Source organism: Anarrhichthys ocellatus, unplaced genomic scaffold (genome assembly GCF_004355925.1).
Source record: "Anarrhichthys ocellatus isolate YVR2014 unplaced genomic scaffold, GSC_Weel_1.0 scaffold44, whole genome shotgun sequence".
In the NCBI taxonomy this organism is placed as follows: domain Eukaryota; kingdom Metazoa; phylum Chordata; class Actinopteri; order Perciformes; family Anarhichadidae; genus Anarrhichthys; species Anarrhichthys ocellatus.
Window position 1 is genome coordinate 2,509,071 of NW_022280074.1, and position 12,576 is coordinate 2,521,646.

The following is a 12,576-nucleotide window of genomic DNA, read 5'->3' on the forward strand; positions in this document are numbered from 1 at the left end:
CTCTCTCTCTCTCTCTCTCTCTCTCTCTCTCTCTCTCTCTCTCTCTCGCTAACACACCTCGGGAGAAACACACCCGACACTTCAGATGAGAAATTAATTGCGTGTCGAGTCGCAGCGCACAAATCTCTGAGAAACGCCCCCCACACACACACACACCCCGCCAAATTGCATTTTAGTCCATCTCATCAGCGCTTCCAATGGGTAGGCAGTTCCACCAACAAGCCAAGCAGGAGATTTGCCAATTACCGAGAGGCTCTTTGCTAATAAATTATCATTTAAGAAATAAATTACGACGGTTATGCTGCTTTCAATCTCGACGCACAAATGAACGGCGAAACACACACACACACACACACACACACACACTCTCCCTGTGATAACATGAGAGATAGTCAAGGCGATTTTCTAGCAGGAGATAAAAAGCACTGCAGCGCTGGAATTCAATGCAAATCGATGTGACACTGATCTGAAAGAAATGGATTGTTATGTCGTCCCTTTATTGTACAAAGTGTGGCCTCGTGAAAGACGAGGTGAATGTGTTTGAGAGTGCACATTGTCAGCAGTTAGGACACAGCATTTTTCGCCCACTTAAGTTATTTGCAGACACCGATCCGCCGGTTATTTCTATAATTTTGCCTCAGTGGTAGCGCGTGTACAGTGTATTCCCTCCCCAAACAAGCTGCTCTAACTCCTCCCCAAGAACTCTCTGGCTAAATATTTCGGGCGAGAGATAACACAACGACGCATGCGCACGACTAAGGGATCGCCAATTAATTCCACGCACTTATGTCCGATGCCTGTTAATGAAAATGAAAAACTAATGTAATCCAAATGTGGTGGACCGTGGGCCTGTGTGCTTCTGCACTTCTTCTTCTCCAGCACTAGCAATGAATTACACAGATTGAAATGGTTATTTAGGAGGACTCGAGGCTGCAGAGGAGGACGTCAGTCAAAGAAGGTGCTGTTGGTTACTGAAGGAAAGAAATTGGCCTTGGAAGGCGTGGACGTTTGCTTTCAATTATATATTTGCGAGATCCCCCACCTCCCTGCGAGAGTGAACACATTTGAGATTTTCTTCCTTCGTGTGAGAATAAAAATGCGCGTGTGAGTGCAAGTGAGCGCGTGTTTGCACGCGTCGGTGTATGCGGGCTGTGCCGTTATTAATACAAGATAAGTTCGATATCTTTGAGACTCTTCTAGTCAAGTTGCAAGTAGAAAGACCTTGGGAGAAAAAACATCAAGCACCACTCCCTGAGACCTGGGTTTAAATAAAATATTAGGAATGTGCGCACACATCCTGCGTGTAAACACACTTTTCTGTTTGGTTGCTTAGGTGCTCTGGTTGTTCTCATACACTGTTGGTAGCTATAACTACGGAAAAGTAAAGCACTATAATTTGTGTATTACCCACAAAATAAATCTGGTATGTAATCCAAGTAACCGTGAGCCAGGTAGTATAAAGAGCAACAAAGTCTGAGAAAGTCTCTATCGGAAAGCTAAAGTAGAAAGCCATAAGTGTAAGGAATGGATTCAGCAGAACGTTTACCTGCTCTAATGTGAGATACGTATATATATCCCTGGGGCGGACCTGGTTCGTTTCGTTCTCCCACAACAAGAGAACCGCCCCTTGAAACTCCCCCACACGTTACAAAGTCACCATTACGAATCTGCCTGCTACTTCAGCACCATGGACAGCGAAATAGATTCATCAATTCACAGCACAGTCATACTTTCAGAGACGGCGGATGCACGGACATGAGCAGCATGAGAACACTTTTGGATCTTTTATACTAAGGGCGTGTTTTTGGAGGGAGGGGATTGCAGGTTAACCAGGGGGGGCATACATTAACAAGGGGGATGGCTTCCCACCTCATATCACCTATGGTCTGTATAACTAACTAGCTTACTAAACTACAGGTCCAAGAAACTACATTAGCTTAGTGAGGTTACAAAACCAGTTCACGACTAGCACATCCATCGGAGTGAAGGGTAACGTTAGCGCCTCTGTGCTGCTCTTTATTGGATTTGGGGAAGTTCGCACAGCCAACGTTACTCAAGATAGCGTTACGTTTGCCAAAACTTGCCGTTAAATCTGACGCATGGTTAAGTTGTAATGCTGTAAAGAATTAGCCATCATTACAGTACATCTCAGCCAACTAATATGCTGTAGTGTGATATTAATTTGGCAGATACAAACAGCTAATAACATAATAGAACAAAACACAAAGATACTATTGTAGTTCAAAAATGATATTTCTTTCTTGACACTGTAAGATGAGTTATGGGCTGTCTCCCTGTGAACATACTGAAAAACTTATTATCATTAGTAAAAATAATTTCACAACACCAACTAAATGTGACCATTTTGTGTAAGTGTCCTTCTTCACAGCATGGGCTTTCTAAAGGGACTGCACTGTGGTCTTTTCAGTGTCTTAGGAATTGAAATGTACAAGCAAACACTTCTGCCTTTCTCACCTTGAGAATGAGCGGCGACGTGGGCTTGAGCTCCAGTATCCCAGAGGCACTGAGCGGCTCAAACACGGGGTCGGGATAGTAGCTGAAGGTCTCGTTGACCACCACCAGAGCATTCACGTTGTCCATGTAGAACCCGATCTCATCCGGCCCCGTGCCGGTCTCGGAAAAACCCAGCTCCGAGTCGGCCACCGACGGAGCCAGGCACACCATGACGGAGTTGTTGTACACCGTACAGTTCTGAAAGCCAGAGAAAGGAGGTTTGTTGTCAAATCTATAGATGAGGAGGGAAAAAGACAACTCCGAGTTTGCATGCAACTATATGTACACTGAACTACGTATTTATTTTTATTATAATCTAGTTAATATCTATTTTACAAGAGAATGCCTTGCATACAACAGATAGCTCGGCCACCATTTGAATACTGAGCGTAAGTTCCTGCAGGCTATAATTCTATTTAAAAATAGATCTGTCGGCTATAATAACCCTTCCTTTATTTAAGTCAACGTGCTGTCAAACAGTGATGCTATTATACCTATTGGAAATGTAAATTAGTTGCAAATTTATGATCAACTGTTATTAATGGGCAATGTGCTCTGTTCCTTTACTTGTACGTGAGACTGTTTTACATCATTACTTTGGGGAAAATATATATTTGTGTGAAGTCATCTTTGCTACAATTTACAGGACTTTCTTTTTAGCACATTTTAGATCTTTTACTACAAATGTATTTTACATAGCCACCATGTGTTTTTGCATACAGAAGATAAGCTTATGAATAACTGCTTTATTGATACGGGATTCATAGCATTAATATAGCAGCAAAAAACTATTTCCTAAGTGAAGACATAGTCAAGCATTCAACTGCATTTCACAACAGTAATGATGCCACTTTGACAACAAAGAAGAAAAAGAAAAAGCAGACTTGATGTTAATTGTGATGGATTGTCTATCTGAAGCAAAGTTCAAGCACTCATGGAATGAATGAGAAAGGCTTTCTGGAGACCATGGTATGCTTTGGAAAAATGTCAGTATTCTTGTTTTGTAGTAAATGGGCGACAACATTAAAAAAACATCAGCCCGGTCCTTTAAGTGCAAAGTAGCACTTTGAGTCAGGGCTGTGTGGGATGCATCGTGTAGGCTGTTTGCCTCAATAAGCGGCAGCTTCATCTGCAAGTTGAATTGCCCCGGCATTGTTTGAAGTTCAGTTCTTAACCTTGACAACTGAAGAGCTTCAACTCACAGTGACAATCACCAAAGAGCTTTGTGAATCTATAGAACTGATGAAACATTTCAACTTTTCAAAATAAGACCTGGGGTTTTGCATGGATTTTTCTCCCCCTCTCATCGTCATTCCCCTAAACACTCTCCTGTCTCTCTCCCTGTCTCTCTCCCTGTCTCTCTCTCAGTCTCTCATGTGTTTTTTTTTGTGTGACACAAACACTCATGTGGTGCGGTGACATTTGAAAAGCTATGTGGCCTGAGGTAGCGTTAGATGTCTGAGGCAGTAGCTGCAGAGAGAGCAGACGTGAGCAACACACAGACACAAACTGTCTGCCGCCTTCACGGGCGCTGTAGAAGTAGTTGTCTGCAGATATTCTCCTGCATGCAGAGGAATATGTCTGAATAAATTGGCCAGTTGATGTATGTACTGTACGTGTAAAGATGAATAATGTATACTGTGTATACTGCCAGGGTGTGTTTGTGAATTCATATTTGCCAGTGTGTGTTCCTGCCTTTGCTGCCGTTGAACATTACTATGTTGTTTAGTCTCCGTGTGTGTGTGTGTGTGTGTGTGTGTGTGTGTGTGTGTGTGTCATTCGCATCAATACTCACATGAAAGGATTCCGCCTGCCCATACTTGGCCCTGATCTTTGGTTCTCGGATGGTTGCGAGGTTGGTCCCGCTCACCGTCAGCAGAGTCCCACCACTGCGGGGGAAGAAGGGAGGGGGAGAAGAAGAAACACATCGGTGATTGGTAGCAGCCAAATCTACCTGTAGAATGGACATTACTGTTGTGTGCATCTGCAGGAAGGGATGTGACAAATGTTCCCAAAGAACAGCCCCTGAAGTACTTTCCTTTTTCTTTTTGCTTTGCCAAAGCAGCAGTGTGGCAGAAAGGGACTGTGGTTAGGACTGTGGACTGTGGTAGCCTGTGGTTAGGTTTAGGCAACAACAGCACTTTGGTTGAGACCAGTGGTGTTGGGTTAAATGTTATCAAGTAAGGTATCGTGCTTGACTGCTGACTTTTTCTGTATTACAGTAAACCAAGACCAAGTGTGGTGAATGCCTCAATTGAACCACTAAAAAAAGTTGCATATTGCTGTAGGTGCTACGAGCAGAACGTATTGCAAGATCGCATATTTTGGCAAACAAACTAATGCAATATATTGTCAGTGAATAGTTCACTGATGCTGTCATTATCAAGACAGTATTTTGCTACTTGCTTGGTTAAATTACCAGATTTTCTCATGTGAAAATAAAAATGAACCCAGGTGGCATTTCATTTCACCCAAAACTTATTTTCATTTGCAAATTAGTTAGAAATGACGATAAGAAGAAGAGTTAACACTGGCATTTGCCGTTGTATGAAACTGTGTAGTTCAGAACTCCATGTGTGCGGCTAATAATAAAAAGTTTACAACAAAAAAAGTTTATTTTTAAAAAGAAAGTTGGACTCCAAGTGTATAGTGGAGAGCTCTGGGCATCGGGTAGGGCTCAGGGATTAACACTACACAGTATAATGGAGTTTACAGAGAAAACAAGGAGAGAATGCTGGAGCAAAGGTGTGAGAGAAAGAGAAAGAGTAAGAGGCAGTGAGTGAGGAGTGAGGAACTGAGTGAAGGGGAAAGATCCGCAGAGACACTCTACATACTTTAATCACAACTCCATCCACAGGAAGGATGTGCTTGCCGTGAGCCGGTGAAGGTCAACGGACTGAATCCAGCAAATAACAACGCTCGAACTGGGCTGAAGCCCCCGGGTTTTATTTTGTTGGTGAGCAGCGTGTGAGGGCAGACTCACACCCTCCTGGTGTAACAATGTCTGTATGGTTGGATCGATTCTTTGAAGAACATTTTTCTCATTGACTGAAACTTTTTTACACTTGTTGATTTGAATCAACGGCTGATTGGTTTTGCAAATTCTACTAGTCAAACATGCAAGTCTTTTTTAGAGTTCTGGGAATAGTTTAGGTACCCTTCAGTGGGATGCCATGTTGGTCTGAAACAAAATTATTGGTGGACCGGTTTCATTTTGATGAGCCCCCCGACCCACACACACAATGCAAGATTACTAGTGCTGAAAAAAGGATCACGAAGTTCAGGGGAAAAAATAGAGTCTTTACGATAGGAGGACTCTTGTAAAGACAATGGAGTTAGTCTTTCCTTTTTTACTGCAACACTTAAATTGGATTGATGGGGTTTTCATGAAAGATGTCTTACCTTGTTTTACAGTGGCAGCTACAACCTCTGAGTACCCTACTCTGTTTTATGCAAGGAGACGTTCACTGCTACCTCGACTATCGGTGCCCTCTGAGAAATGTCATTTGTAAGATTCCCTATTTCCTGAGGCTGTAGATTCACAGTAACCCGGTTTAAGAACGGCAGGAGGAAAAACTCCTTAGTTATCGGTGCAAAAACTCTGCTGAATTTGCACATGCAATGTATGATTTTAGAGATTATTATGTTGCAGTATTGTGTTCTGCATATTGTATGTACAGGTAACATTTTTGATCTTGTGCACCTCAGTGCAATTCAGGTTTCCCATCTGGGGCCAATAAAGTGACTGAACTGAACTATCGTGAGCCTCTGCAGGTGTCTCACTGCCTGAAGAAGGATATACTGTAGTCTCTCACACTGTTGTCTCAAATAATAAGGATGAAATAAAAATTTAAAAAAGTCCTACACAATATGCAGCTCCCCGAAGGCCCATTTGACACTCAAGCATTTTTTTAAAACATACAGTGGGCGCTGAGCGGGTATTTTGCGTCATGGTGAAGTTCGAAGTTCAAACACCCACGGCCGACACCCACGGTTCTGATATCTCCGTAGGCATCTAGCAGGCTGGATGTGGATGTGGAGTAAAACGCCTAATTCTCTGCTCAGAGATATTAAAGACAAGTGTTTTAAAGATCTACTTCCTCTGTTTCTTGGGTGTTTTCAGCGATGTCCGCTCTGTGCATGGGGTGCTGCCGAGGTAGGGAATGGTCCGTTGTCACTGCCATGACAATTAACTATTCTGTGGACTGATTCGCCTTTTGCCTTTTGCTGTGTTGTCCTATTGTATTGTGAGTATTGTGGAGCTGAACCAAAAAGTGTATTTCAAACATCTGAAAAAACAGACATCTGGCTATGTCCTGACTAATCATCTCTACAGACCTATAAACAGTGGAGTCCCAATAATATCTATGGGAGCCGGCCCTATAAAATGCTCTCCCTGTTCTTTATCCCCATTCTTTCAGTAGTCATGACCACTTGGATGGCTTTGAGTAAATCCTGCAAGTCTGCCTGTATTGCCTCCATGTGTAAGCGATGGACCTCCCCCATGAAGTGTCTCTTGGCCTTTCTTCCATTTGACACAAGCATCGGGAGTATTTTCACCACTTCTATGTGATGAGTGGTGACTCCACCAGTGACCCACTGCTTCTAAATGGTAGGATTATGAGGTGATGGCTGGAGCTGACAACCATTTCTATCCCTACACCAGTCAAGCTTAAGATGGGACATCGTACTACCTCCCTGAAAAGAAAGGCAGGACTTCCCTGTGGTAGTCAGAGTCATTACTAATTCAAGGGAAGCTCTAGGTCTCCCTGGAGGATCAGGTAACTGATCCAGGTGACATGTCTACAAGTTATTATAAAGGTCACACATGCAGACACAGTGACGAATAAGTTATGTTATAGCAACTTGCCACTCAGTGAGGCATTGGACGAAGCCTTCGTCCCCGGCTCGGCTTGCAGATAAGAGAGTACCCTCTCCAACCCTCCACCGCAGAAGGATAACATGTGTTACCATTGATCTCTGCAAAATGCAGGTGTCTTTTCATTGTCGACATCAATCCGACACTTATCCAGAAGGACTTTGTGTAAAAGCAGCGACAGCAGAGTAAGTGATATGGTGATATGAAGCAGAGACAAAGCCTCTTAATATCTTGGATGGAGAGTCTGGCTGGCTAACGCGAGACAATCATCTCTCACTCTAATCCAGGAAGACTTACAATAACAGCAAATGGTAACGATAGGGAGGGACAGGGGGAAAATAACAAAGATAGACGTACCATCTCTGGCATTGTTGGTAGCAGACAAAAGGATTCAAGTCTGGCTATTCTTCTAAGCAAGACTTTGTCTTTTTTCTTTTGGCAGGTTCCCCAATACTGGCATATGCGATCGGGTGCCATTTATCTGAGATTTCTTTGGATAACAGCATCATGTGTAAGATGTGACGGTAGCTGTTACTGGGGATATCAAGTCTTTGACGGGGATTTTGACAGCTGATGTAGGTGTTGCAGTATTTCTCTGCTTCTACTTACTATTCAAATTCTCTTTTTGTGAAACTGTATTCTTGTCACTTCTACTACAGCGCTGTTATCCTCAAGGGCCAAATTCAGATTAAGCAACTGGAAATGAGACACTTCAATTCACTATGGCTAAGTGACATGCAGTACTGCCATGATGTGCTGAAATTAACTTACTACAAAGTCCATTCTGTTAAGTAGAGTCTAATTAAAGTATAAGTTGTAATATTGTACAACTTCAACAACAAAATTACTTTTTTTTATGTTACACTTTGAAAGAAAATTAGATTTCTGATGTATCACAGCAAGGGAATGTACACCTGGACCTTTCTCATATATATATATATATAAATATAAATATATATATATATATATATATATATATATATATATATATATACACTTATTTTTAATCAGGCCCATATTGTTGCATAAGCAATGCTTCAATAGCTGTATGTTTAATACTGTAAACTGCGGTTGCTCATACATTAGCATGATATCACTGTGCTGTTTATAAGAGAGATGAAGGCGGCAGATTAACAAAGGAGCAATGGAGCTGAGGCCACATTCAAATGAACTGATTTTTAATAATGTTTGTGCTGCAAATGCATCATGGGACTGGGCAGACTGCATTTACTTTATAATGCTGCTTGTCCTCTGCCTCCTTTCTCCTCCTCCCCTCTCCTCCTCCGCTTGATGTATATTTGTGCTGAGTCCCTCTGTCCCCGTTGCTCCTCTCTTTGTCTAAGTGAGTCTCTTTAGCTCAGGTACATGCTTCAGGGAACCGACAACAAGACAATCAGGATGAACTCTCAGGGATAGCTGGGGAAATCCAACCAATGTTGTTAGGATTTCTCTCAGTCTGCCACCCTACCTTCTCTGGCCATCCCTGTCCTCTCTTTCTGTTTTACTGCTCTCTCTGCTTTCCTTTTTCTCACCCTCTCTTCGGTCTTATCCTTTACCCACTGACTGTATCATAACCATGTCATATAAAAAAAAGAAGTTTATTAAGTTTATTACATTTAACAGCAGAGGATGTTTAAAAACGTCCTTGCAAGTTCACCGTAACACTGGAAACACCAGTTGTGATTTCATCAAAAGGAAGAAGATTAGCTGGACATTCAACAGAATAAATAAAAAAGAATAAAGAATAAAAAACGTAGTAGTGGCTAACATAAATGAAAAATGTATTTGCACTGTTAACAAATAACAAACCGTCCTACTAATGCTGGTGGAGGGTCGGAGGATCCAAAATGGAGTACAAACGGTGTATGATTTGAATTAACAGCGTGAACAAAACGACCCATTGGTGACCATGCTAACAAGCATGCTAACTGAAGCTTGCTAACTGAAGCTAGTTAATTGACAGTTAGAAAGCTAGCTAGCATAAAGAGTTTTTTACCCACTTCAATAACTCTTTAGTGGATGAATTGGAAACCTGGAAACAAAATACCAGGAGGCAGTAAACGGCACAGTATAGAGAAAATAGAGAAGTATTCTGACTGACTATAGTGTTAACATGTTCCCAGCTTGCTAGCATGTTAGTCAAGAGTCTTCCAACTACATTAATTCACCAACTATCCCTGCTAATACGACTACGCAGTGCAACCAGTTGAATGGTTACCATTAAGCAACTGCACCGGAGTGGTAGGGCTATTTGGGGACTGTAATAGCTCGGTCTGTGGGAACTTGGCTCGGGAACCGGAGGGTGGTGGGTCACGTGTGGACTGGTATCTGAAGAGGTGATTTTTCACCTCTTGTGCACTGCCAAGGTGCCCTTGAGCAAGGGGCCAGACCCCCCACCATGTAGTAGCTGCCCATGGCTCTTAATACCAGGATGGGTTAAATGTAGAGGCTAAATTTCAATATGTGTGACAAATAAAGTTGATTTACTTACTGAAGGAGCGGCAAACCAAATACTATCTGCATTATTCATCCAGCCGGTTTGGGAGGAGATTTGAAAATATAGGTCTAAAATTGCTTCTCTAACCTCTACTGCTGCCCAAATATCTTTCCCTGGTGTCCCAGATGAGCGCTCCTCATTGATTTATTTTTGAAGTGCTCAGTCTTCTCCCTAAATGGAATATCATCAGCCAAGCATAATGATAATGCACTCTACCCCCTGCTTCTCACTGTCTTTCATCCACTCTTGCTATCATTAACCGAGCACAGTGATAATGCTATGCAGGCGCGCACGTATTGGGACAAAGGCAGACAATGAGGCAGATATGAACGAATTTGATACCACATCTCACTGGTTTGTTGTACTTTCTACATGAGCCAACATGTGACACCGTGACAGAGGGCAATGGCTGAAACGAGTCAGCTAAATTAAAGCTTCCACGAGCTGGAAGCGGCACACACAGGGTTGTCGCTGTTTGTGAGGTGCGTGTGTGTGTGTTGTGTTGTTTTGTGGCGTTCTCAGCCAGATGGAGCAGGGATCAGGGGCCAAACATCAGGGACTCTGGGAATCAGTGGGGTGTGTGCATGCAGGTGTCGTTTTTTTTTATCCGGGGTCATCACCCCTGAGTGAGCTTCCTGGAGTACAGCCCCAGTTTTGAGCGCCACAACACACACAAACACACACACACGAAAACACCCTCGCGGTGGGTGTGCGGTGCAGTGATTGGGCCTCAGCTGCTTCTCTGCTGGTCCTACTGGGCAAAAGGAGCAAAGCTGGATTCATCAACCCTCTTCTCTAACAAGCTCTGCATCTATCTGCCACCATCTAGTGATGAGTCACCATGGGGAAGAACGCAGACAGAAAGCAACACAGAAGGAAGGAAAAAAACAGGAGGAAAGAAAGTAACTGAGGGGAAACAGAGCAAGATAGCTGCCTGTTTTAATATCTTGCTATAAATTAGAAAGATGCAGGATATCAGCGAGAATACAGAACGTAAAAGCATACAGCAGGTGTTCTGACATATGTTAGACGGAATAGGCCTATTCAAACAGGTGGGTAACATAATACTGTGAACTCATTAATCTCGTCAGCATGTTAGGCACTGCCAAATCACAGGAGGTGGGTTTAACAGACGAAAACATTCTCCAGGAATCTCTTGACCTTCGTCACCAGCAGGCGTCCAGCTCCTAGAGATTCACTTTAAGATCCAAAATCCAGACAGGACCAGGCGACAACCTCTTTTTAATGGTGAAGCCAATGCAGAAGTGCCTTCAATTTGCATTCTTTCTAATGGCCAGCAGGGGGAGACTCCTCTCGTTGCAAAAAGAAGTCTGATTGTATAGAAGTCTATGAGAAAATGACTACTTCTCACTTGAACATTGTAAACATGAGTTTATGGTCTCAATCTCTAGTATTAAGTATTCTTTAATACATCTTGATGTTCATTCAGTAAATGATGGTCCCATTGAAAGTAAAATAGAAGATAAAGCAGGGAACGCTTTAGGACGTGGCTACCTTGTGACTGACAGGTCGTTAACATGTTTTCAGTTCATGAATGGTACTTGTAACATTTTTGTCGCCTAAAAATATCTTATTCAGTGTTCAGTTGTAATCAACCCTCTTGTGTCACACGTCTGGTTGCAAAATAAACAAGCTGGTGACGGCCAAAAACCAAGATGGCGACGGCCAAAATGGCGACGGCCAAAATGCCAAACAAACTGTGAAGTCACCCATTGGTCCTCAAACTAATGGGTGACTTCACAGTCACTACCTCTACTTCTTATATGCTGTCTACGGACAGGACAAAAATGAAGGCTAGGTACCAAAGATCAGTGGGTATTTGGGATTGTAAAAATACCGGGGTAGTGGGAGGAAAATCAAACGCATATGAGCCCCAGAGGGATCAAAATCATTGTCCAAATTAAGCAAGATTAAAATCAACCACACTAAACAACTAATTAAATAAAACCCAGTCCGAATGGGGCTTCAGAAAAGCCACTACAGTAAGGGCTAAGGTCACAAGTAACCCAAGTCTGCATCATAAAGACCAACATGTGTGTGCACGTGTTGGTCTGCCAGTAAATTTACTTTACTGGCAGACCAGAAGAGAAAGTCTTGTGTGTGTGTGTGTGTGTGTGTGTGTGTGTGTGTGTGTGTGTGTGTGTCCTCCTCATGTTCAATGCTGAGCGATGGAGGGTTTTTATTTATTCAGCTTGAGTTATACAGTACAGTACTGCATGACAGTTTGTGCTGAGTATCAAACTGAGACATGCACTAGTTCAGGCAGAGAACTGAAGTCTCACGCAGCTCATCAGTATTCGCTGCCTCTTCAATCACCGATCACATTCAAACAGTCAACCGGCTATATGATCTGACAAGTTAGCATTTCCAATTTTTTTTGGGATCAGGCAAGCTACCGCTGATGATTTACTCCACTGAAAATGTCTCGCTTGAGCCAGATGAAAAATATCCAGAGGCACCGTCTCCAAACTCGTCCAGCATTTCAGTCTGCTCAGACTACGTCGAGAACGCCTCCGTACATTTTGTCCTGCTAATGCTGCTGCATCCCAAGCAGTGGCGTAAAAAAGTCAAGGTCCAGGCTCGGATTTCCTCAAGCCACTAGGCTTTCAGAGCATCCACCTCCAAAAAACATTTTTGGTTTGAGGCATTTATTGAGCTCCCTTCA

General features: G+C 42.8%; 1 protein-coding gene across 2 annotated transcripts in view; it reads right to left on the minus strand.

Annotated features, from left to right (window-relative positions):
* The window catches only part of LOC116395119 (plexin-A1-like), a 237,855-nt gene that overhangs the window by 36,097 nt on the left and 189,182 nt on the right, over window positions 1-12,576 (minus strand). For both annotated transcript variants that reach the window (XM_031868709.1, XM_031868708.1), the window contains exons 17-18: window positions 4,310-4,403; window positions 2,476-2,712 (exon numbers count right to left, since the gene is read on the minus strand). In XM_031868709.1, coding sequence (XP_031724569.1) covers window positions 2,476-2,712; window positions 4,310-4,403 — 331 coding nt within the window. The remainder of the gene's footprint in view (window positions 1-2,475; window positions 2,713-4,309; window positions 4,404-12,576) is intronic.